This window comes from Salvelinus alpinus, chromosome 9 (assembly GCF_045679555.1).
Source record: "Salvelinus alpinus chromosome 9, SLU_Salpinus.1, whole genome shotgun sequence".
Lineage (NCBI taxonomy): Eukaryota > Metazoa > Chordata > Actinopteri > Salmoniformes > Salmonidae > Salvelinus > Salvelinus alpinus.
In genome coordinates, this window is record NC_092094.1 from 15,983,215 (window position 1) to 16,010,018 (window position 26,804).

The window sequence follows — 26,804 nt, forward strand, 5'->3', positions numbered from 1 at the left end:
GGATACCATAACATTCAAATGAGTAGAATGGGCATCCTTAAAGCGCAATCAGCAGTTGAAACATTAACAAAGCGTCCTCCGCGCCCCTATATACTGTAGTGTATAGTGTTCGTTTACAAATATTGTAGTAAAACAAGGTTATATTTTGGGTCCTGATGGGGCACAACAATTGAAAGAAGCTCATGAGGCATTTTATTCAAGAATCAAATGTATACATATAATGTATCACTCCAAAATGGACGTACCAAGTCTAGAATGACCCTTTAAAATATTTTAACCGTATAAAAGTCATAACATTAGAAACTTACCAAGCATATAGATCCTAAAGCACAATATATATATTTTTTTTTAATAACTGGCCAACACCTGCAAAGAACAGAACAAACGACAATAGATCATGGGTTTATTTATTGTTCACTGCCTCAACATTCAAAATAAAATACTTTATACATAAATTAACATTGAAATTGGAGTGGATAACTACTACTGCATATACCAAAACGGTCACCTTGAAATAAAAATACATCCCTACGCTGATTGATGCTAGTCATTTGTGTTAAATATACTGTATGTGCTGGATAACGATCATTTAAAATAATGTCAATTCAAAAAGAGCTACAGACATTTCAGAGTGTTGTTGACAGAAAACAAAATGGTAGGAGTAAAGTGCAAACTCCCAATAGCATCGGTTGGGTCCTATATGGCCTTGCTTGGCAGGATCAACTGCCATTGAGGTGAAACAGAATTTTCTGCTGAATGATAAATAAGCACTTTTTGCAATATATTGTTTTCTACAGGTTACATATGTACCCATTTCCATGGCATGTGTGACATCAGAATAAAGTAAAGATGATAGACATTAACTATGGCAGTTGGGTTACTATATTCTCAAATGCAGTACAACTACAGTACAATTTCTGGAGTCAACAAATTGAGCTACTCACTGTATATAGATGTGTATACATTGCTCCCTCTACCTACAGAGCAACCAAGAAAACTGTGTGTGACATTCACTGGGATACAAGTGTGGCCTTACTGTGCATAGTCATTCAGATGTCATTTGTTATAGATGGGCTGGAAAGGAGAATTGATGGTTTTCTAAAAAGGGAATAACTAACGCAGTCAATTAAAAATGATATCCAAACCTGAGAAGTGTAATAAAAAAACAAAATAGTTAAGAATAAAAACAGTGCCCTGATTGTACATGTTGAAATAAAACCCTGTCAGATGTAAGAGGAGCATAGATGCAGATGATCCTATCAAGTAAACCAACTTTCTTCATCGTGATATGCTATAATGTCACTGTTAGAACGTTCCATCTACTCTCTTTTAGAAGAGTGAGCAACCAAATAAAAAATGTACTAAAACAGAAATGACATTCGCATGAAGTTGAATTAACATGATTTGTTACCCTTTTTCCTGAAGGCAAGGTGAAAAAGTGCTTTCAATAACAGTCAGTATAGAAGTCCTCTTTCTGTAACTAGAACTAGGCTCCACTCATCTCTGGTTAACCCACTCTGTGCAAGTTCTCCCGTCTGGGGTCTGCCTCAACCATCCGTTCCTTAGAGGATCTCCTTTTCTTCCACCAGGTCTTCTACCAGCTCTTTGGGTGGGCTCCCAGCCTCTGGACAGTATCTTTTCCACTGTAAATCTGTATCTGGTGAGGACATCTTTTCATGTCCTTCTCGGTCTTTATCTCCTTCATTGACTTGGCTAGGTGTGTGTGACGGGTCGCTGCTGGTTGTTTGTAGTGTATTAGAGGGGTCGTTGGCTGTGTGTGTGTATTTGAACGGCCATCAGCTGTGAACATGACACGTCAAGTATGTCAGGCTCACCGGGAGTGTCTGTGTGTGAACGGTCTTCGGCTACATGTGTGTCCACCTTAACCTCTCCTGTGTGTCTCAGGTCCCGGGCCCACTGAGGGAATAGGGGGTGCTCTGTGTCCACGGTGTGACAGTGACTCAGGACCCTCTCGCTGTCCCTGTGGTACCCAGGCGGGGGGCTTCCCTCTGGGCTGGAGCTGAAAGGTCCACTGCTCTCCAGGGTCACCCCCCGTCTCAGCTTCCTCCTCTGGGCAGTGGGTGAGTTGATGGAAGGCACACTGGGAAGACCTTTCTTCATCTGCTCAACTCTGCAAACATCATCCCTTTTAATAAACTTACATTTTAAAAGGAACTGCTATGTTTCAGTGCAGTTCCTTAAAATGTAAGTTTATTATGACAAAAGTTGTATTGTAGACCTCTGTGTTAACTGCTTAAACATTTCTCTATACTTTCTAGAAAACATTTGACATCTAACTCAACTACAAACAAACTCCACATGGTAAAATAATACGTTTAGCAAATTCAAGTTCAAATATTCCACTAGGAGACACAAGTCATCCTTTCCATGAGACCAACCTGTTGATTGACTGGGCCAGCTTCTGACATCTTCCATTGGTATTATGCTGATGGAGCTTGAACCTCTGGACAAATGAATGGGCTGTGATTGGGAGAAACGAGTTAGACACTAGCATACCACAGGAATGCATTCTGTGGTATAGGATAGGAAGGCAGCCACAGTTTGAAGATGGTGACGAAGACTTGTCACTGTGTGTTGGTTGTGGCACATCTCTACTGTCACCCTCTAGCAGGTCAAGGAAAAAGTGGCTGGTGTCAATACTGGCTCTCTTACCCAAAGCCCCCTTGGGCACAGAGAGCAGTTTGATTGGTTCAGCATCAGGGGAGAGTCCAGAAGCCTTCTGAAGAATCCTCAGGATCTCAGTGTTCTGTAGATACATTTAATCAATGATTCTCTCCGATCTGATACTGGACATACAGTGTGTATTTAGACCATGCAGTAGCTGTTCTATTCTCACCTTGCCCCCAGTCTCCTTGCCACAGTCCAGTGCTGTCCTCTGTCTCCGGTTCCTCATGTGGACCAGGGCTCCAGCCTGCAGTAACAGCTCCACCAGAACCAGGTGACCTCCCCTCACAGCCTCATGCAGGGCCGTGTTCCCCTGGTTGTTGGACAGGTTCACTGACGCATTGCTCTGGAGGCCCATAGAACACACATTGTAAAGAGTAACAGTTAGCCTGTGTGTTCACCTGCAGCAGGATTGTGTGTGTGTGTAGCAAGGATGGTGTGTGTGTGTGTGTGTGTGTGTGTGTGTAGCAGGATGGTGTGTATGTGTGTGTGTGTGTGTAGCAGGATGGTGTGTGTGTGTGTGTGTGTGTGTAGCAGGATGGTGTGCGTGTGTGTGTAGCAGGATGTGTGTGTGTAGCAGGATGGTGTGTGTGTTCACCTGAGGCAGGACGGTGTGTGTGTGTGTGTGTTCACCTGCGGCAGGACGGTGTGTGCGTGTGTGTGTGCGTACATGCGGCAGGACGGTGTGTGCGTGTGTGTGTACATGCGGCAGGACGGTGTGTGCGCGTGTGTGTGTACCTGCGGCAGGACGGTGTGTGTGTGTGTGTGTGTACCTGCGGCAGGACGGTGTGTGTGTGTGTGTGTGTGTACCTGCGGCAGGACGGTGTGTGTGTGTGTGTGTACCTGCGGCAGGACGGTGTGTGTGTGTGTGTGTGTGTGTGTGTGTGCGTGTGTACCTGCTGTTAACTCGAAATGACACAAGGTTCCAGTTTAACAAAGTTTACTATACTATATGAACACACTACAAGTAGCCATTACACTCAAGGCCAGGTCCATCAACGAACTAGACTTCATGCGCATGCGCACTCTTGACTGAGTGATAGCCCCGTAATAACAGGAATATAGGGATACTTAAAACATGAACTTAACAATCTCCCCCTTTTGTTTAAAGACAAATAAAACATCAACAACATAATTAAATGTCCAAATATTATTCAAGATCCCCATTACAAATGGGTTGTGTGACAGTTCTTATTTGTATTACTCAAGCTGCCACTTTCCATTACTGAGAGCCTGTAGGAGCGAGAGCCTGTAGGAGCACAAGACCGGATGCTCCTTTTTTAGTCAGACAGTCAGCAAGCTGTTCCTTTGTGGTCTACCACAGAATCCGCTGGATTCTCTGTGCTTGAATAAGTTCCTTGATGCTGAGTCTTTCCTCTGTGACAGACTTGGTTGACTTCACAGCATCAACTAATAAGTAGTTGTCAGTGACACAAACTACAGGTAGAAAGTGCTGTTTTGTCTCACCAGTGGTAAGCTCCAGAGTTGCAAGAAAGATAGCATTGTCAACTCCATCCCCAAGACCAAGGGTTTCTCCAGCAAGTCCGCTTCGGACAACCCTTGTGATCCTTTTTTTTGACTGCCAACAGATAGGTGAGAATCTTCCTCCTTCACCCATTAACACGATTAGATGTCCACCTTGTGTGCTTCCATCTGTAAGGTTCCCTAGCGAAGCATCTCTGAAGACAACTAGTTTCAAAGAGTCATCTTATCCAACATGCTGAAACTTTAAAATCACTTGTTGTGATTTCAGATTACGAACAACTTTGTTTGCCTCATGAATGGTTTGTACAGTGGCGTGTTTTGTGTTAGATGCCAAGTTGCAAAAATCAAACATTACATCAGGTCTACTCTGTCTATCAACCCATAAAATTTGTCCCATCTTTGACCTCAATTTATCAGCTTCAATTCCACATAGAGGGGAATTCTTTTGTACGGCTCTTGAAGAATCCATGTGGATGGGTTGAAGATTCTTGATATAGCTCTCCTGTTGCATCAGTATTTTGCCATCAACTGTAATAAACTCTATGCCAACATAACAAAAATGTATGATCATGCTCCTCACCGCCAACCTAGAAAACAGCTTTGAGGTGTGGAATCACAGTTGAAGCAAAGGTCTGTGAGCCACCCCAGATAAAGTCATCAACATGACAGGCAAGTACTCCAGTCACATTGCAGTCTTGATCAAGCCAATAGAAGACTGCAGGATCCACTTGTGACATTTTTCCACCTGTATTCAGCATTGTTGCCTTGACTTGTTGCCTTGACTGATCCATCTGCCAGTCCATACACACACTTTTTTAGTTTCCACAGTGTTCCTTCGCTTTTAGCTTCAGGCGGAGGTCGGATGTGAATGTCCCTTGACAGCTCTGTTCCCTGCAAAAATCTAGATTTGATGTCTATGGAATTAAGTTTCCATTTTTTCTGGCAGATCACTGACATCAGCAATCTGAGTGACTCTGAGGCGCATGTCGGTGAGTCTTTTGGGAGTTCTTTAGCAGCCAGCTCCTCAAAACCTCTAGCCACTAGACGTGCTTTAGGCACTATTCCAGTTAAGGATTCTTTAAGGGTACACACCCACCTTGTTGAGACGCATTTTTGGCCAATGTCTTTGACTTCCTCAAACACTCAATTTTTCCTCCAATTACTGAGCTCATCTAGCTTAGCAGAGTCAAATGACACGTCCTTTGTTTCAAGTACATCATCATTTTGAATGTCATTCTGTTTTTCTCGATTTTCCATTGATTCAATTCTGATATTATCTACAAGTGACAGGTCAGCTGACCCTGTTGTACCAGAAAGTGTAGCTGGTTCAGAGTACTGCAAGTTGTACCAGTTCTTGTGTTTTACTTTTCCTGCTCGTCCAATGACGGTTGCTGTATGTGGAATACCACTTTCTCTGTCCATGTATTTAACAGTTTGTCCTGTTTTCAGATTGGAACAACCATGTTCTCTTAACACATATGGCTGTTGTTGAATGTTTTCCTCATTTGAACGCTCAATAGTATTACCTGTGGCATGGTTAAAGGTCTCTGCTCCATTTCCTGTGTCAGTTTCAGTGTCCATATCATTGGATGTGACATCTGGTAGGTTTGTGTCTGTTACTGTGTCCTTTTTGTCATTTTCATTAGGAGACTGAATCTACTGATTCTCAGCTCATTTACTTTCCGCAATCTTGAGTGATGCACCCTGACAATCACGCCTTCGTGCCTCACAAATATCACCACACCATCTTGACCAATGACTACTCCCGGTCCTTTCCACTCTTGACAGTCAACTCGTTTGTAGTACACTTTGTTTCCAGTTTCGTACTTCTCATCATCATTATTCCCTGAACTCCTGAGTAACTTCTGAAGTCTGTCAACTGTATCATGTCCAAACTGTTTGTAAAGCTTTTGCAATACTTTGTGTTTTTCTTTAGTGCTCATGTTCTCTGTGACTGTCAGAATCTCCATGTGCTCTGTGTCTGTCAGAATCTCATTTTTGCATGGACTCTGTGAGATGTCTTTGTCTAAAATGTTTACACAATAGTGGCCTGAGGTAGTAAGTTCAAGAGTCACTGATTGTTTAAACATCACTGCCTTGTCATTTTTTATGTCTAGTACAGCCTCTGCCTTCTTGAGGGAAGCTTTGCTTAATAGTAAGGGGATATCTGTAGGGACTACCTCTGTTTCAATGTGACACTTAGTCTGACCAATTTTTGCTGGTATCTTAACTCTCTTGGTAGAATGGACAATTCTCCCATCTCCAAATTTGAAAGCTCTTTTGCTTGGTGTGTCAATCATATTTTGTACTTCTTTCATATTTAGTTCACTGACATAGCTATCAAGCCATTTTGCACACTGTCCGTGTACATGCAGTATCAATCACAGCAGATCCTAAGGATTCAACTATAAAAATCTCAGTATCAGATTCATTTGAAAACAGTGTAATGTTACACTGCTCTATCTCTGTGTTTACATTTTCCTCTGTTAGTTTAACTTGTTCATTTTTATGAGGACAGTCTTTAACCCAATGGTAAGTGCTTTGACAAATAGCACATTTCGATCTCCTTCCATATTTGTCCAAAGGATTTGTGCCGGGAAATGGCGCCCTCTTCTGGTTGTCTTGAGAACGTGACTTGTTGGCGCCTTTTCTCTGCTGCTCCGTGTAATATGCTGCGTCACTCACTTGCATTCCATCTGTTATTGGCGCGACAGACGTCTTTTCACCAAATATTCTTTTTAGTGCCGACTTCATATTTGCAAAAGTCAGCACAGTACAAGCAGTCAAAGCTAACTGTTTCTCCCTACCATCTAGACAGGCAGTGTCTAGCAACTTGAACGCTAACACTGCATCTGGGAGAACCATGTCGTACTTGCGCATTCTATTGTACATCTGTTCGAAATCGATGATGTAGTCCGTCATTGCAACCGAAATATCTCTCGTAACACTGTCAAAGTTTGAATATGCCTCGTAGGCACGGTCTTTTTCTTCTTTAAGAAATGCAGAATCCAGTGCTGTGATCAAAGTTCCCATACCTTCATCCTTGTTCAAATCCTCAACGGATATTTCCAGTGCTGTATCTCTCGCTCTTTCCTCGAGCGATAATACCACCGCAAGTGCTTGCTTTTTCACGTCCAGATTAGTAACGCGTGTCCAGATTCCCAGTTAATTTTTCCAACTTTCGTACGACCTCTTCTCGTCGAAGTGAGGTGGCACATTGTAGTTAGAAACCATCCTCTGCTACCAATGTTAACTCGAAATGACACAACGACAAGGTTCCAGTTTAACAAAGTTTACTAAACTATATGAACACTACAAGTAGCCATTACACTCAAGACCAGGTCCATCAACGAACTAGACTTCATGCGCATGCGCACTCTTGACTGAGTGATAGCCCCGTAATAACAGGAATATAGGGATACTTAAAACATGAACTTAACACCTGCGGCAGGACGGTGTGTGTGTGTGCACGCGTACCTGCGGCAGGACGGTGTGTGTATGTGTGTGTGTGTGCGCATGTACCTGCGGCAGGACGGTGTGTGTGTGTGTGCGCGCGTTTACCTGCGGCAGGACGGTGTGTGTGTGTGTGTTCACCTGTAGCAGGACGGTGTGTGTGTGTGTGTGTGTTCCTGCGGCAGGACGGTGTGTGTGTGTGTTTACCTGTAGCAGGATAGTGGCTGTGTCCAGGTGACCTCTCAGGCAGGCGTGGATCAGAGGAGTGTTGCCATAGTGATCCTTCTTATTCAGCTTGGCGTTGCACTCCAGCAGTGATGTTACTACCTGAACATGATTAATGCGATGGGCGGGGTTTGAGCTTTTGGGACTATTCCATTTGTTCAGATGTGCCATGCAAGCTCAATCGAACACAGCTGAAATATAGTGCTGCGTGCCCACCTGTATGTGGTTGTTCTGGCTGGCCAGGTGCAGTGGCGTGGCGCTCTGGCTGTTGCGTGCGTCAACATTGGCCTCGTGGCGGCTGAACAGGGACACCAGGGCTGTGTGACCATGGAGCGCTGCGACGTGGAGGGGAGTGAAGCCATCCACACTACTGCTGTTCACACTCAGACCACTGGCCTGCAGGCACGCCAACTTCTGGAGTCAAACACACACACAGAGGAAAATACGAAGAATAACATCATCAAGTTAACTAGGCAGCACTGCAGGAACATCATAAATCATATCTTTTCAACATCTAACTTTCCATTCAACATAGCTTCAGTGCTGCCAGCCATGTGTCAAGTTTGCCGTTTGCTCACTGACATCGTCTATATATCAGAAAGGGGCTTGGCCAAGGAGTAGGAATGAAAGGCCAGGGTTGCTCTCTGACCTTCTGTGTTGGTCCACAGTGTGGACACTGGCACAGTGGGTGGCACAGTTCTGTCCAGGATGGCAGCCCTGCATGCTGCTCCTCTGGTTCCTCGTCCAACCACTCCAACAGGTACCGCACCATCTCTATGTCTCCATCCGCCACCGCACGAAGCAACTTCTCCACCTGTCAGTCGAGAGAGTGAGGCTACATATTAGAACACCAGCCAGATCTTTACAAACTGGATTACAAATTACAGAGAGTCATCCCACAAAAAAATGTTGGGTGAAAGCGGCAAATATTAGCTTCCCTCGATATAGAAAAATAGTGCATCTAATTTCTACTACATCCCTATTCCCCTTAAATTAAGATGATGCTACTCATCTCAGGCATTGCCAGGGTCAGCCCTGCCCAGGGGTCCTCAGTGCTCCCTTCTAACCTCTTTGTGTCGGACCCTGTCTCCGTCGGGTCTGGCCTCGGCGCTCTGGGAGGTGGTGCTGGAAACAGAGGAGCGGCGGCTGCTGCAGTCAGAGGCCTGGGGGGAACGGTTTGGGGACTGAGAGCGAGAGAGCACCGTCACTCAGCTGACCACACACACACGTACAGCACGTTTCAAAAACTAATTCCACGGAGGCTCGAGTGTCTGCGGGTTTTGGCTCATCCATTGTCCTTAAATTATGAATTAAGGTCACTGATTAATAAGGAACTCCCCTCACCTAGTTGTCTACATCTTAACCAAAAACCGTGGAATGAGTTTGACACCCATGCAGTACAGGCTGCTCCTAGCAGAGCAAGTGAAGAGATATATTTGTAAGAGTCTAGAGTAGAACTACAGTATGTTGGTTAATGGTGTTCTAACAGGCTGGCTGCCTGGAGTAGAGCCATCATTGTATCTAATGAAATACTGTAGTTACATCTCTTCTCTGTCACTTCCTAAGTGATGAAATCTGACTTACATCATTGTTCTCTCTTCTATGAGAGACGTTGTGGGACAACTCCAATAGCATCAGAATCTGAAAGACGCATAGACAAGTACACTTCAGTTACACACGCTCTTACGCATGTGCACATACTTCTTAATTTGCACATAACGAGTCCACAAACACACTCCTTGACACACAAGCACTGTTCTGTTTACAAATTCTGGCATGTACACAGCTGTTCCAGAATTACCTCTGATACTCATTCTGGTATGTAGCCTAGATACACACTGCGTTAAGCTATACAGGACAAAAGCTTTTGTAAAAGGATAATCACTAACTGGGTTACTTTCTTCACATTCTTTCAGGTTCATACATCAGCTTAAGAGATTAAAAAGTAGGCAATAAATAATTACTTAAGCATAAAAGTAGGCTCTATTTCTAATACAACCTTTTCACATTTAATTCTTGTTCAAAATCATAATAATACTGAATGACAAGGCAAATATATCAAGCCAATCCTGTTGCTAGGCCATTCAGAAATATTTTCTTCCTTAGAACAATTCCCACCCTTCTGTTAATACTTTCTCTGAATATATATATTTATCTAACTAAAATGTTTAGTATGCTAAGCCTCATCTTTAACAGCAGAAAAGCCTGGCCGAGTGGGACCCCCCTTCGAGCCAATGACGAGTCTTTTGGACGTCAACATTCTAAAAAAACACATGTCATATACACCCCGTCCAAAAGTTTGGAGTCACTTAGAAATGTCCTTGTTTTCCATGAAAACATACATGAAATTAGTTGCAAAAGGAATAGGAAATATAGTCAAGACGTTGACAAGGTTATAAATAATGATTTTAAACTGAAATAATAATTGTGTACTTCAAACTTTGCTTTCATCAAAGAATCCTCCATTTGCAGCAATTACAGCCTTGCCGACCTTTGGCATTCTAGTTGTCAATTTGTTGAGCTAATCTGAAGATATTTCACTCCATGCTTTCTGAAGCACCTCCCACTAGTTGGATTGGCTTGATGGGCACTTCTTACATACCATCGGTCAAGCTGCTCACAGCTCAATAGGGTTGAGATCCGGTGACTGTGCTGGCCACTCCATTATAGACAGAATACCAACTGACTGCTTCTTCCCTAAATAGTTCTTGCATAGTCTGGAGCTTTGCTTTGGGTCATTGTCCTGTTGTAGGAGGAAATTGGCTTCAATTAAGCGCCGTCCACAGGGTATGGCATGGCGTTACAAAATGGAGTGATAGCCTTCCTTCTTCAAGATCCCTTTTATCCTGCACAAATCTCCCACTTTACCACCACCAAAGCACCCCCAGACCATCACATTGCCTCCATGCTTCACAGATGGTGTCAAGCACTCCTCCAGCATCTTTACATTTTTTACAGCGTGTCACGAATGTTCTTCTTTGTGATCCGAACACCTTACACTTTTCACCTTAAACAATTTCCAATCTCCACAGAAGGGTGGAGGCTGTTATAGCAGCAAAGGGGGAACCAACTCCATATTAATGCACATGATTTAGGAATGAGATTTGATAAGCAGGTGTCCATTTACTTTTGGTCATGTAGTGTAGTTTCGATGGAACATTATCAGCTGTGCTGGATGACTGCCAGGAAAAAAAAATAAGATCCTCTTGAAATTGCTTAGAACACAAATAAGTGTTATATAGACTTATTCAGGAAAAGGACCTGACTTTAAAAAATGGCAGAGTATTTAAAAAAACATTTTGGTCAATATGACACTCTCTGCTTTCCTAGTGTTAAAGTACCCATGTAAGAAGTGTGTTTCAGGCAGAGGCAGGGTCAGCTGTGACCAGGGGTCTCTACTCCTCACCTTAGAGTTGAGGGCACATTGTAGTGGAGAGTCGTTGACCTTGTTGTAGATGGTGGTGCTGGCTCCGTTCTGCAGCAGCACCTCAATGATGCCCTCGTAGCCCCACCGGGCTGCGATGTGCAGGGGGGTGTCGCCTTTGTCATTCTGGATGTTCAGACGGCACATGTGCAGGTCGTAGTACACCAGGGCTTTAACACACTGAGACACGGATAACACTGTTAGACTGAGAACAATCTCCTCTGAACTACCATAGAGAAGACTGTCAATGCAGGGTGTCATCCCCTGTCATCATCATCCATATACTTATTTAAGGCAGTATCAATACAGATACTGTGACTGCTATCCCATGTACTGTGACTGGTTACATTTCTTCAGCTCTATCACTCAGGTTACCACACAAAGTGGCAGAGTCAAGGCTGTTGGAATAAACTGTGCACTTAAATCCAGATTTTAAATGGAGAGTGACTCCCCAGACTGACGTACATCCTCGTGTCCGTACATACAGGCCAGGTGCAGAGGAGTGTTGCCATTGTTATCCTGGGCACCGGAGTAAGCCTTATAGTGCAAGAGCAGCAGCTGGAGTACAGAGAGAGACAAACAGAATGTGAGAAAAATATAAATATGTCAGAGACAATATACAGTTTGTAATAGAAGTATCCTTTTTGTATCTTTATTGTAGCTCTCCTAGCCTGGTTCAAGATCTGTTTAGGAGTAGGCAAGGCAGCACAAACAGATCTGGGACCCTGCTATAGTCATCCTGCTAGCGTCCTGGCTCACCGTGACTCGCTGGTAGCCCTTCTGGCAGGAGAGGTGTAGGGGTGAGAGGGCATGGTAGTCTGTGGCATTCACCAGAGCTCCCTTAGACACTAGCAGGTCGATCAACAGGGACTGACCTGCCATGGCAAAGACAGGCTTTTTATTTGATTTAGACAGTGGGAAATGAGGGAGACAGATGGAAAGGGATGAACAGTACAGAATGTGGCAGACCAGGAATCCCCTGTTGTGTGGCCTGGAGGCAGTTTTCTGGACAACTTTAGGTACCTCTGAAACCTGTTGGTATCTCTTACCGCAGATAGCAGCGATGTGAAGTGGAGTGTATCCCCTGTCGTCTCGAGAGAAGGGAGTTATGATGGAGGGGTCATTCAGGCTCCTGTAAGCAGACAGAGTTGAAGAATAATCACATTTTCAGTTCCTATATGATTTTAAGCCATTAAAATGGGCAGAAAGGGGAAATGATTATAACAAGATGTAGTGAAAGAAATAACTTTTCCTACTGAGAATATCATTTTTTATGATAGAGGAGTTGTGTGCGTGGGAGCGGTACCCACCCAGAGAGACGGAGCTCACAGTGGTCACAGGAGCAGAGGGGGTGGCACCCCTTTACCCTGTCACTCTGGTTCTCACTCAACACACGCTGGACCTCCACCTCGTTACCATTGGCTATGTGCTGCAGAATCCATCAATCCACACACAATCAGCAAAGATAAATAAAAAGGATCAACACACACAATTGATAAAAAAAGTAAAAAAAAGTTAATCAAATGTTTTCATATTAAAATTAAAATGCTGAATGAAATTAGGTGTCCATCTGACGAATGAAGCATAACGTTATGCAGAGTATAGCTTTCTCCCCTTCTAAAGGTCAGGGGACAGGGTTCTCACCTGAAACAGACGGTCTATGGGGGTAGCAGAGTTCTGGGAGAGCAGGTTTATCTTCTGGGTGAAATGCACTTTGTCGTTCAGGTCACCTAAGCCCTGCAAACCTCACACACAGCCATAGTCACTCACTCTGCACAGGGGAGTGTTTTTATCAATATTATTTTGGCCTGCTATCACAGGTATTGCAGTGATAAGTTGGCGTATATAAGTCAACAATGTGCTTGGATAGGATATCAGCTACAACAACGTATGTGCTTGTGGTGTATAAAGCCCTCTTCACAATATTGAGCCAAGCCAAGCAGGCCAGGACTAATGTAATGTAAGAGACACCCTGTGTACTGCACTGTGCTCACCACGCGTCCCTGGCTCAGGCCGAAGTTTCCCTGTCTGATGAACTCCACGGCGGCCTCGAACGACGTCAGGCAGTAGCTCAGCTCCTCCTTGGTGGAATTACAGAAATGGAAGTTCTTGATGTAGCTCAGGTTGGCCATCCTGGAAGAGCATGCTTGTTAGTTTAACATGGCTGTTAGTCATGAATTACTGACTGTTTAATTACTAGGTCCAAGTTATTACTAGGTTATAACGCCTTACTCACCAATTGGGGATTTCCGTCTTCACCAGTAAGTACAGAATCACAGACAGAAGGTCGTCTGCACACAGAGCCTCTAAGCTAACTGCATATGGAGAAAATGGAAATGAAAGAAATGATTAAATGACTGTGGTTGCATCTAAGTTTCAGTGACTGTGTGATGTTTACAACTAGAGCATACAGCAGGGAGAAATGGCTCTTCAAAATGAAGACATAAAACAGCTTCATCCTACAAAACAGGCAAGTGTCCACACAGTCAGTGTAACCTCTCAGACACTCTGCCTCTGTCCTCATTTAGGCTTTAAATTGGTAAATTGGCTGTTTGGCCATCAGAAATTAGGAGCGGATTGCAGCACTCTGCAGAGACAGGGCCGGGTTGTTATGTGGCCAACAAGGTTGGATTTGCAAAACAAACTGGACATACACATTAGGCCCCTACAGTTTCTTTTCTGTGGACTGTGTGTACACACCGAGTTATTATATTACCAGGGAGGGCGTGAATAGAACAGACAACAAATCCTGATCTGGGTTACAATGACCAGCCTTGAAAGACTTGTAGGCTGCTTATAATAATGTCATGTCTACATAAAACATTGGTAAATCAGCTTTTTATGCATTTTATGTATTTCTGGATGAAAGCAAACATTTTATTTGATGATACAACAATCAGCCCATTGACAGTGGAATGCAAATGTGCCTTTAAAATGGAATCCGTCCCATTTGTGATGGTTCCATACAAGTCTGTAACACTGTGTAAACTGCTGCCGATGTGACATGAAATGGCATAGGTAGGATGGACAGAGACAGACATAAAAAACAGACAGACACATACCGGAGTGGCTGGGGGACTGCATGATTGTGAGAGACACCTTCCTGAGGCAGAGCAGTTTGTGTAGAGGAGAGGTGCAGCGGTTCAACTGGCTCAGCTCCCTCTTGGCCCGAGGGATATTTATACTGTAGGAGGAGACATAACACGGAAGTACAACAGGATAAGTCAATATTGATACTGTACAAGAGTGGAAAGACAAACATACTCCTATAGTCTATAGACACAACAGCACAGGTTATAGTGGTGAAATGACCTGATAGGGATCTACTGCTATAAACCTGCTTGACATTATGGAGATCAATATGGTGTCTGTTCATTTTTGTTTGTGTTGTATGCAGACTTGTTTTCTGGCCAGCACAGATTTATAATGTGATGTGCATCACGTTATTGAGTTGTAATCATAAAAAGCAGAAATTAAAAGAGACCACGTGAAAAAAAACAACCTAAATTCAGATTTGACCCCAAAGTCTTTCTGCTGCAGGTCCTGCAGGCCTCTGGTGGTTTTGTTGAAGGCAGAATCCTGTTGGAACAGTGATAATAAACATAGATATTAACCTTCACTGCATGGGAATTCTGGGCCTATAAATGACAGCATTATCAAATACTGTATAGTATTTATTTACATACCTGGCTGGCTTCAAGAGTCCCCACAAAATTAAAGATGAAATCATAGATACCATGATGTATATACATCTAAAAGAGAAAAATATTTACTGACAACTTTACATAAAAATATATTACATCATTACAGCATCACACAACATAATTTCACTGATGACCAGAATGAAGAAACAGTCCAAAAAGCACCCAGAGAAGCAGCAGACATGTCAAATTTGAAAGTAAGTGTGAGGGATGGCGACTAGGATAGAACTACCTCAACCGCCTGTTTGAGGAGAGTCATCTGGAGCTCCTGTTTGACCAGCAATTTCTGAAAGGAGGTTTAACAAATCAGCTTTACTTCTCAGTATTGTGTCCAATAAGCATGAAACAGGAGAAAATAATTTGAAAATGGGTTTTGCTTTCCGTAGCAAAACATGCTACTCACCAGGCGCGAGTCTCTCAACAGGCACTGAAGACATTTAGTATAAAGAGAATTCACAGAGTCCTGAGGGGAGAGCACAGTTATATGTTAAAGCAGAAGTCATATAACATCTTATTATACGTCTATAGCATACAATACATTAGTGTACATTACTATAGTTTAGCCATTAAATATTATACATTAGTGTGTCATGTTACTGTACACCGAGTGTACAAAACATTATGAACGCCTTCCTAATATTGAGTTGTACCCCTTTTGCCCTCAGAACAACCTCATTCGTCGGGGCATAGACTCTACATGGTGTCGAAAGCAGTCTAGCGTCAGATAGGTGTGTTGTTTAGGGTAAGTACTTACGATGTGGTGTCGCAGTCCCTTCTTTTCCTGCTCCTTAAATGAGTGGCAAAAGCTGCTGATGAACTTGTCCAGTTTCTCAACATGGCAGCCCAGGAACTCCCTGACATCCTCCACATTCTTCAGATAGTACGGGGCTGGGCTGGGCGTCACCTCCACTGTGAGAGAAAATAGGGAGTGAAGAAAGGTGAGAGTGAGATGGTGGCTATAGGTGTTTGTATCTGGTTCAATATGGCCTAAACCATACACTAAGTTAATCAACTTTTGTCACTTTGGAGGAAAGCAGTACTACCTGGGCTTTGGTCGGTGTCGATGGGCCTGGCGATACAGAGGATACTGTAGCTCTGCTCCTTCTCATTGTAGAAGGTCTCCTCAAACAGGATGGGCACATTGGCTGGGGCCTGGAACCCTAAGCCCAGTCTCACCAAGCTGTCCTGGATGGTCAGCTCCTATCAGACAGGACAAAAACACACAGGTAGTATCGTTGACCAAGATGTCTTAACCAAGAACGTTCTGCTTTATAGCAGCTGTTTACAATCAACTAAATGGGTATATAGCAGTGAACGCTGCTGAGAGGAGCACTGCTCATAGTAATGGCTGGAACAGAGCTAATGGAATGAAACGCATGGAAACCATGTGTTTAATGCATTTGACACCATTCCACTCTAGCCTTTACCACAAGCCTGTCCTCCCCAATTAAGGTGCCACTAACCTCCTGTGGTATAGAGAAAATAAAACTGCATGATATTTTGTGTAGTTGCACCAATGATACAACAGGAACTGTAGCGTTGGCAGATGGATCTTACCTTTCCATCTACAGTCTGATACCCTTCTCCAGATGGGTGTAAAACGTAGGTTTCAAACTGGGCTGCTGTGTATGCACCAAGGGTTAGGCTTCCACAGCATGGCACCAAAACCTGTGGCACAACCACACCATCATCAACAAGGGTAATCAACAATGCTTCTCGTGACTGACTGAGAATGGATTCATCAAAAGGTTTTATTGGTAAAGTACCCACAATAAAAAGCACCTGAGCCGACTGTAAAAATGCTACTTCACATTTAAGCCAGTAGCATTTATTTCTCTGGTACGGCCTACCACCCACACGCGATTCAACACCTATGACAGTAGTGTCTGCATGAGCTTTCTCTCGCCCCCTCTCCTTCTCTCACTGTAGGAGGTGGTTACTAGACAGAGCTCTCCTTTGAGAACTTCCCAGAACACTAACAGTGGTGAGTCATAGTAATGGTCCAGATATTATCCTCTATATATTCCTTTGCTAACCACCAAGTAGGCTGAGAACCTTCTAAGTGGCCATTTTCTACAAATGGCAAGACAAACTATTTTCCAAAGCAATAACATGGCCTCCCTCAACTATGAAAAATTGACTCTTTTCCTTTATGTTCTTCTTATCTCTGCATAAATGGATGCCCTCGTGCCCTGCAGCTGACTTGCCATAAAGAGAATCTTCAGCCAGTGTGGTACCAAATTGTCCTGCATTTTCTGGACAGTCGTGCTGGCCTAGCTCAATATGTTGACCCTTTACATTGTGTGATTCTGGTCCAAGTCTACACACAGCTCACAAAGAAGAAACGTCACTCTCTTAAATCCTGCATTTTCAGACAGAGGGGGAGTAGTGCATTATAGCTGGAATATTTACTGTATAAGATCATGCAGGCCTGAACACAATAGCAGTTTTATTCTGCTGAGCTTGGTAACATACACAATATAAAAAAGGGCTGAGTACTATAGTACGGCCCCACAGCCACTCACAATGCCATGTAGCTCTGCCACTCTGCTGCACAGGTCGGGTCTCTGCTTCTCCAGTGCCAGGTAAAAAGGGTTCTTCAGGAGGTTCTCATCATACACAGCCATAAGGATCTGGATCTCTGGCTCCTGGGGGGAGGAAAAGAGGTGGACAGTTAACAGTAAATATATGGTAGGAGGGAAGGATTCCATATTAGGTGACTTTGTCTGGCTGACAATTACAACAACAAAAAATGCTTTCATGTTGCTCCATAAGGACGAAGACTCAGCCAAGGCTGGACAGAGAACATGTTAGAGTTGTTGACATGAAGTAGCCTAGGTAAGAGCAAAGTGGCTGGTTAGCTAGGGGTTTAGTCCACCAGCCAAATCTCTGTTGAACATGCAGTATATGTTGGCTATTTACGGTAGCAATTTGCCTGGGGACGAGGTTAAGGGTTTGCCAAAGAGGACAAACAGACAGAAGCAGCTAGGTCCAGAGAGTGTCCTCTTTCCTGAAGCGTCTGAAACCACAACAGGAACAACAAGAATATTGTTCCTGTCTCCAGGGTTGCTCTCCTCCTCCCTCTCCCTAGCCAGCTGCCTCTCAGCTGAGCTCGTTAACGTTCTCAGAAATTACATTACAAAAGCTGGTTCCCCACATAAGTGCATCTCCAGGGCCAGAGATTCTGTATGTGTAGATGACATGTTTAGAAGAACTTCATGAAACATCAACCTTTATTAAAGCAGTCAGTCTCTCAGAGACACACAGCAGGAAGGATCTAACCAACAGGTTGTTAAAGGCTCAATGCAGCATTCTCTCTCTCAATATCAAATCATTTCTGGGTGAAAATTAAGTAACTTACTTTATAATAAATAAATTGCTTCTTAGCAAGAGCACTTTCTCGAGCAAGAATTTATCTATGAATGTCTTGGAGTGGTCTGAGTGGGGAGGGAAAACTGAAGTCATTATTGGCAGAGAGGTTGTGTCTATTGACTAATTTAAAGTGATGTCACCAGGCAGGGCAAAACTCCTTCCCATCAAAAAAGTTGGCCTGAAATCTCTATTTTCAAACAGCTCTAACACTAAAAGGGCATCAGCATCTTCACAAATTCACAGTATTATTCCAACCTCAATGTAGAAATAAATAAATAAATACAAAATCACATTTGACTGCACCGAGCCTTTACAAAATGTTCCCGAAGCCTCAAATGTTCAGACAGAAGCCTCATCTCCTGTTGAAACTATTTTTTTCTTTTTTATATGAGATTTAGCCAGGTCATATGATGCTGTGGCATCACATCTTCCCTTTTATGTCTCCTTCTGATATAAAACTCCAATCATTCCATTGGAAAATCATAAATACATCATGTGAGCATCATCCCCAAAATGGAGAACACCTGAATATGAAATCCATTTAAAGTCTCATCGTCTGATTGAGTAGCCTGATCTATTCTCTTGTCTGCGCCGAGTAAAGAGGACTTGAGATGCTGAGCTCAACGTCATCTTTACGAATCGCAGGAAAGATAACGCCATGGGGGGGGGACTGGGACAGTCCCACACCACAGTAGCAGAGTGGGACTGGGAGGACTCATCTTAACCTAAACCAGCCTCTTTCGGAGTCGGACTAGGCTTCATAGTAGATTAGCAGTAGCTCAGGCTCAGTGTGAAGACAGAAGCACCATCAACTTCCACTCTCATCTCTCTGCGTGCTCCCTGCCTGGTAGGCTATCAGATAGACGCTGCCTGATGGCCTGAAACCCTGAAGAATGTGCCGTGTGACCTGTCTGCAAGGTCTGAAGCGCCCTGGTTTGGGGAAAACTTCCTTCACACTCGTGACCAGTGGGGAGTGAACTGCACGGCTCGTAAGCATAAAGACACATCTGTTTTCTTCAAGATAATGGACAAAGTATTTTCCTTCATCTGACCTTTCATGCTGTTTGGTCAAACTATACATCAACATTACATTGAAACATCTTCTGATGGAAGTCCTTTTGTCTACTATATACCCTATACCGTGCATTCAGAAAGTCAAAACTGCTCCAGCTCCTTCAAGTTGGATGGGTTCCGCTGGTGTACAGCAATCTAAGTCATACCACAGATTCTCAATTGGATTGAGGTCTGGGCTTTGACTAGGCCATTCCAAGACATGTAAATGTTTCCCCTTAAACCACGCGAGTGTTGCTTTAGCAGTATGCTTAGGGTCATTGTCCTGCTGGAAGGTGAACCTCCGCCCCAGTCTCAAATATCTCGAAGACTGAAACAGGTTTCCCTCAAGAACTTCCCTGTATTTAGCACCATGCATCATTCCTTCAATTCTGACCAGTTTCCCAGTCCCTGCCAATGAAAAACATCCCCACAGCATGATGCTGCCACCACCACCATGCTTCACTGTGGGGATGTTGTTCTCGGGGTGATGAGAGGTATTGAGTTGGCGCCAGACATAGCATTTTCCTTGATGGCCAAAAAGCTCAATTTTAGTCTCATCTGATAAGAGTACCTTCTTCCATATGTTTGGGGTGTCTCCCACATGCCTTTTGGCCAACACCAAACGTGTTTGCTTCTTTTTATCTTTACGCAATGGCTTTTTTCTGGCCACTCTTCCATAAAGCCCAGCTCTGTGGCATGTATGGCTTAAAGTGGTCCTATGGACAGAGGCTCCACAGCGGAGATTGGAGCTTTGCAGCTCATTCAGGGTTATCTTTGGTCTCTTTGTTGCCTCTCTGATGAATGCCCTCCTGATGAATGCCCTCCTTCTCCTGGCAGGTTTGTTGTGGTGCCATATTCTTTCCATTTTTTAATAATGGATTTAAAAATTGGTGCTCTGTGGGATGTTCAAAGTTAGATTTTTTTTTAAATTATAACTCAACCCTGATCTATACTTCTCCAAAACTTTGTCCCTGACCTGTTTGGAGAGCTCCTTGGTCTTCATGGTGCCGCTTGCTTGGTGGTGCGCCTTGCTTAGTGTTATTGTAGACTCTGGGGACTTTCAGAACAGGTGTATATATACACAGATCATGTGACACTTAAATAAAGTCAACCTGTGTGCAATCTAATTATGTGACAGAAAGGTAATTGGTTGCACCAGATCTTATTTAGGGGCTTCATAGCAAAGGGGGTGAATACACATGCATATACCACTTTTCCATTTTTTCTTTTTTATATTTTTTAAACAAGTCATTTTATTAATTTCACTTTCACTATTTTGTGCATGTCCATTACATGAAATCCAAATAAAAATCTATTTAAAATTACAGGTTGTAATGCAACAAAATAGGAAAAAAACACCAAGGGGGGTGAATACCTTTGCAAGGCACTGTACTTGTCTATATAAAAAAGGTCCCAAAGTTGACAGTTCATGTCAGAGCAAATACCAAGCCATGAGGTCGAAGAAATTGTCCGTAGCGCTCCGAGATAGGATTGTGTCGAGGCACAGATCTGGGGAAGGGAACCAAAATATTTCTGCAGCATTGAAGGTCCCCAAGAACACAATGGCTTCCATCATTCTTAAATGGAAGAAGTTTGGAACCACCTAGACTCTTCCTAGAGCTGGCCGCCTGGCCAAACTGAGCAATCAGGGGAGAAGAGCCTTGGTCAGGGAAGTGACCAAGAACCCGATGGTCACTGACAGAGCTCCAGAGCTCTTCTGTGGAGATGGGAGAACCTCCCAGAAGGACAACCATCTCTGCAGCACCAATCAGGCCTTTATGGTAGAGTGGCCAGATGGAAGCCACTCCTCAGTACAAGGCACGACAGCCCGCTTGGAGTTTTCCAAAAGACTCTCAGACCATGAGAAACAAGATTCAGGACCTCAGACTGGGGCGAAGGTTCACCTTCCAACAGGACAACAACCATAAGCACACAGCCAAGACAACGCAGGAGTGGCTTCGGGACAAGTCTCTGAATGTCCTTTAGTGGCCCAGCCAGAGCCCAGACTTGAACCCAATGGAACATCTCTGGGCAGACCTGAAAAAAGCTGTGCAGCAACGCTCTCCCATCCAACCTGACAGAGATTGAGAGGATCTGCAGAGAATATATATATAAAAAATATAAAAAATGTAACTTTTTGCTTTATCATTATAGGGCATGGTGTGTAGATTGATGAAGGAAAAAACATAAGGCTGTAACGTAACAAAATGTGGAAAAAGTCAAGGTATCTGAATACTTTTCGAATGCACTGTTTATACAAACGTATGTGGACAACCCTTCAAAATGACGGCATTCAGCTATTTCAGCCACACTTTTGCTGACAGGTGTATACAATCGAGTACAGCCATGAAATCTCCATAGACAAACATTTACAGTAGAATGGCCTCACTGAACTGTTATAGGATGCCACCTTTCCAACAAGTCAGTTTCTCAAATTTCTTCCCCATTAGAGCTTCCCCAGTCAACTGTAAGTGCAGTTATTGTGAAGTGGAAACATCTAGGAGCAACAGCGGCTCAGCCGCGAAGTGGTAGGCCACCCAAGCTCACAGAACCGTACCGCTGAGTGCTGAAGCGCGTAAAAAACTAATTTGTCCAACACTCACTACTGAGTTCCAAACTGTCTCTGGAAGCAATGTCAGCACAATAACTGTTCGTTGGGAGCTTCATGAAATGGGTTTCCATGGCCGAGCATCCGCACACAAGCCTAAGATCACCATGCGCAACGCCAAGCGTCAGCTGGTGTAGTGTAAAGCTTGCCGCCATTGTACTCTGGAGCAGTGGAAAAGTGTTCTCAGGAGTGATGAATCACGCTTCACCATCTGGCAGTGCGATAGACGATTCTGGGTTTGGCGGATGCCAGGAGAACGCTACCTGCCAGAATGCAGTGCCCACTGTAAAGTTTGGTGGAGGAGGAACAATGGTCTGCGGCGGTTTTTCATGGTTCAGGCTAGGCACATTACATCCAGTGAAGGGAAGTCAACGCTACAGCATACACTGACATGCTATACGATTCTGTGCTTCCAACTTTGTGGCATTTTGGTGAAGGACCTTTACCGTTTCAGCATAACAATTCCCTTGCGCACAAAGCGAGGTCCATACATAAAATGGTTTGTCAAGATTGGTGTGGAAGAACTTGACTGGCCCACACAGAGCCCTGACCTCAACCCCATCAAACACCTTAAGGATGAATTGGAACGCTAACTGCGAGCCAGGCCTAATAGCCCAACATAAGTGCCCAACCTCACTAATGCTCGTGGCTGAATGGAATCAAGTCCCCAAAGCAAATGTTCCAACATCTAGTGGAAAGCCTTCCCAGAGCAGTGGAGGCTGTTATACAGTAGCAGCAACAGAGGGACCAACTCCATATTAATGCCCATAATTTAGGAATGAGATGTTAGACAAGCATGTGTCCACATACTTTTGGTCATGTAGTGTACATTGATTTCACACGGTTGTCAGCGTATAGTACTTCTCTGTTAAAAGCAGACTGACCTCTAGCCAGTAAAGAACAAGCGTATCACCTAATTTGAAGAGGCACCCTTAACACTTTTCTGAAAGACAACACTTGTCTAACTTTCTTGCCTTTGTTTTGACTAGCTCTAGAATAAACAAAGTTAAAAATAGCAACATCCTCTCTTAAGGCCTGTTTTAGGTTAGTAGTCTATTGGATTAGACTTATCGTGCCAGATCTCATCTTGATAACAAGTGCCTTCAACCTGTTTTATCTATAATGAAAGACACTTGTGAGAACAGTCAAGTACACTTTACAAATAGACTGGAGGCAATCCCATGCCTGGCTACCAAAAATGACAAATGTTGGAGACAAAACATAGGCCAGCCTAAACAATCAAATCCTAGGGAAATGATACCAAGTGGAGCACATAACCAGGTTGGTCCACTACCTAAGATGACATGTTACAATAGAAGGTCCCATGTTGTAACACACTGATCAATAGACTCCTTCAAGATGAGCAGTAACAATGATTGCAATTCAAACAAGAAGGTTTTAAAAACGTACTGATTCAAATGCACTTGAAATGAATATGCCTATAATTTCCTCTGCCAAAGCCATGACAATGTTTGCAGAGTTGGACTCTGGTTTTAATTCCCCAATACAGCTAACATCCATCCTGTTGTTTCCATGGAAAGAAGTGTACCCAGGCGAAAGCACATACGTCGACAACATAGGCCTATCATAGATTACTGGAGTAAATTTGAAACGTTGTGTCAGCCCCAAGGTCAACTGAAATGGACACTGCATCGTATGATCATGTGCTTGTCCAACAGAAAAAAATAAATGCAATTGATTTAATGTACTAGGCTAATTTAGAGTTATCACTAATTTAGTATCCCACGGATAACAAGCCAAAACTGTATACAATTTGATGTCCCCACAAATCAGATTTCACGGACGACAGTCTTAAATGTGCTCATCAAAGGCTCTGTAAAACCATGGTGTCTTGAATGTGAACCACAATACCGACAATTACTGCATAGGCTTGCCGGTATGATGCATGACTGACCTCATGGTCAGGAATAGAGCTTACCAGCTTGTAGTTATAAAAAACGGAAATTAGTTACCTCTGGTTTGTTCGCCCATTCCATTCAGCCAGCGGAGTTCTCCATCCATCATGTAGACAGGAAGAAACTCTCCGGAATAGAAAGGTGGAGGGGTATGTTTCATGATGCTGTGATTGTGGTAACGTACAGGAAATCAAGTCCTTTGGTTCTCCCGATCTGGAATACCTCACCATCAAATGCAGACTGCATTACCTCCCAAAATAATTTTATTCGGTCATCGTCACTGCCATGTATATTCCCCAACAAGCCGACACCCCGACGGCTCTCAAGAAGCTACACTGGACTTTGTGCAAACTGGAAAATGCATATCCCGAGGCTGCATTTATAGTAGCTGGGGACTTTAATAAAATAAACATGAGGAAAATGCTACCGAAATTTTATCAACACATCTCCTGTACTACACGCGAATCAAAGACTCTGGATCATTGCTCCTCTACCTTCCGGGATGACTAAAAGTCCCTCCTTTTGAAAAATCAGATCATACCTCCATTCTCCATTCCATTCAGGGTGGCAGGTAGCCTGGCGGTTAGAGCATTGGGCCAGTAACTGAAAGGTCGCAGGTTTGAATACCTGAGTCAACACGGTGAAAAATATGTCGATGTGCCCTTGAGCAAGGCACTTAACCACAATTTGCTCCAGGGCGGCCATACTACTATGGCTGACCCTGTACAACATTTTATTTCACTGTACCTATCTGGTATATGTGACAAAGCATGGTTTATTTTTGCTCCTCCCCACCTATAGGCAGAAACTTAAGCAGGAAGCACCCGTGGTAAGGACTGTTCAATGTTAGTCTGACCAATCGGAATCTATGCTTCAAGATTGTTTTGATCACACGGACTGGGAAATGTTCGGGTAGTTCATCAGGACGTGCATAGAGGATGTTGTTTCCACTGTAACGATTATAACTTATCCAGACCAAAAACAGTGGACAGTAATCATGAAATGCTTTGAGGCTAGTTAAGGATCATATCATCTCCACCTTACCCGACACCCTAACCCCACTACAATTTGCATACCGTGCCAACTAATCCACGGACAACGCAATCGGGGGTACAATAGTGCACAGGTTGAAAACTTCCAGGAATAGGTTATATATATATATATATATATACTGCAAAATTACACTTGATATATTGCAGGTAAGGGGTGTAATGTGTTTGCAATTTTCAGGCTGTAAGAAGTTTGCAATTTTCAGGCTGTAAGAGACAGTCAAAGTTCAATATCATACAAATACTTGCTTTGGAAGTGGACAAAAATATGGCCTGGGACAATGCTCACAAGACAGCATTGAAATCAATAATAGCTGGCCAGATCAAGGGGCACAAATTACTCTAGCAATGTAAGCAATGTTCTGCCAATTGGACATCTATCATTGCCTGCAAATAGAGACTTAGTAAGTGGACTGCACAAGCTACATGGGTAGAGGTTTCAGAGCCAGATTTTTGTATTAACTACATTAATACGTTAGCTAGCCCAAGATGCACTCTTAAAAGAGCCTACCGTTACTCCTTAATTTAACGTATGTTATTTACAAAGGTAGACTGGCAGCCAAACAGACAAATCAAATCAAGTGTTATTGGCCACATACGCATATTTAGTAGATGTAATTGCGTGTGTAACGACATGCTTGTATACTCCATCTAAACGTGAATAGATTCTCAATTGTGATACTTTTCTAAAAAATATATATTTTCAGATCACATCAAAATAACTTCACAAATGCAAAATGAAACACTGTTTTAACGTGTTTATCACAGTTGCAGCTGACATTTTTCAGTGACAAGTTTCTGGCGGCCTTCTTCCGTTACACAGGTGTTAGGAGCACGCTAGATAGCACAGGTGGTCTCTTTCGTAAACACAACCCATAACATTGCGATATGGCAACACTAACCATATAAAAGGTGTATCAATTTAACCTTTTGTTTTCATAAAATTATTTATTGGTGATATGAAAGATAAGGTCCTTATGCTTCCAAAACCGCACCGCAAGCAATGCGTGTACATGTTCAGACCGAGCATCAGGGCTTTTAACAAAACTCCCCCGTACAGAAGACGCCTTCGTCCAATGATTTATGTGTAATGGAACTGAGTCATGATCAAGAGCTAACACGCTGCTTATCTTTCAGCTATCTAGCTACAGTAGTTAGCTAGCTAGCTCACAGCAACAGCGACGTCGGCTTGCATTTAACGTTACATTCATACAAACACAATATGTCCATTAACTTACCTCTATTTGCTAAACCCTGAGGAATCGCATTGCAAAATGCACTTCTTCAAAAGACTTGCAGTAAACAGAAGTCACCATCTGATCCACCGATGGCTGTCAACACTAACACCAGTCTCCATAATTTACTACTATTCTGCAAGCAGCAATAAAGGTGACGTCACTATCGTAATGAGGAACCCTTCCAAATTAAAGCCCATATTTCAAACCATTGCATGGTTAACTCATTCAAAATATATATTTTAATCAACGTCAATATGTATTGTTTGTAAGCAAATGCAAGACGGAATTTATATATATATATTTTTAAACATTAAACCCACTCCTGAAAAATAAAATGTTAAGACTGGTATGTTGACAATATTGGGATTATAGGAAAAAAAATATTGTGCTGATGTAAAAGTGGGGTTTGGAGTACTCGGTAGGGTCTGTAGACCTGTAGTCTGTTGTAATTTCATGGGGCAGTGAAAATTACGAAGTGTTATTGACCTTTTACTACACCCAAGTTCAGCATGTCTTTGTAAGGGGACTCTTATTTTGAGAGAAAAAAATCGTGATGCCAGCATCATATCCTGCTGCATGGAGAACGGTAATCCCT

General features: G+C 43.2%; 1 protein-coding gene across 2 annotated transcripts; it reads right to left on the bottom strand.

Moving 5' to 3' along the window:
- Positions 1–393: 393 nt before the first annotated feature.
- LOC139584387 (ankyrin repeat domain-containing protein 27-like) lies at positions 394–26,341 on the bottom strand. Of its 2 annotated transcripts, none has more exons than XM_071416154.1 (27): positions 26,210–26,341; positions 17,499–17,621; positions 16,531–16,641; positions 16,017–16,173; positions 15,728–15,882; positions 15,377–15,436; positions 15,206–15,259; positions 14,959–15,024; positions 14,775–14,851; positions 14,335–14,456; positions 13,509–13,587; positions 13,267–13,405; positions 12,917–13,009; positions 12,583–12,701; positions 12,322–12,404; positions 12,032–12,147; positions 11,738–11,830; positions 11,255–11,452; positions 9,433–9,489; positions 8,916–9,032; positions 8,498–8,662; positions 8,065–8,259; positions 7,831–7,950; positions 2,858–3,031; positions 2,674–2,767; positions 2,400–2,481; positions 394–2,131 (listed from the first exon to the last, which is right to left on the bottom strand). In XM_071416154.1, exons 2-27 carry the CDS (start codon positions 17,598–17,600, stop codon positions 1,756–1,758), a joined length of 3,204 nt encoding a protein of 1,067 aa, XP_071272255.1. In that variant the 5' UTR covers positions 17,601–17,621; positions 26,210–26,341; the 3' UTR covers positions 394–1,755. The 2 variants fall into 2 exon arrangements, with proteins under 2 accessions (XP_071272255.1, XP_071272254.1); XM_071416153.1 differs by having other exon boundaries at positions 8,065–8,262.
- Between the last annotated feature and the right edge of the window lie 463 nt (positions 26,342–26,804).

Excerpts from the sequence above, each read along its gene's own strand:
- LOC139584387 (XM_071416153.1), bottom strand. The coding sequence starts at position 17,600 with ATGGCTGTGTATGATGAGAACCTCCTGAAGAACCCTTTTTACCTGGCA. Across the intron at positions 14,852-14,958 it reads GGACTCTTGAAGCCAGCCAG|GATTCTGCCTTCAACAAAAC; the intron begins GTATGTAAATAA and ends CTGTTCCAACAG. Across the intron at positions 2,132-2,399 it reads CTGGCCCAGTCAATCAACAG|AGTTGAGCAGATGAAGAAAG; the intron begins GTTGGTCTCATG and ends TGATGTTTGCAG.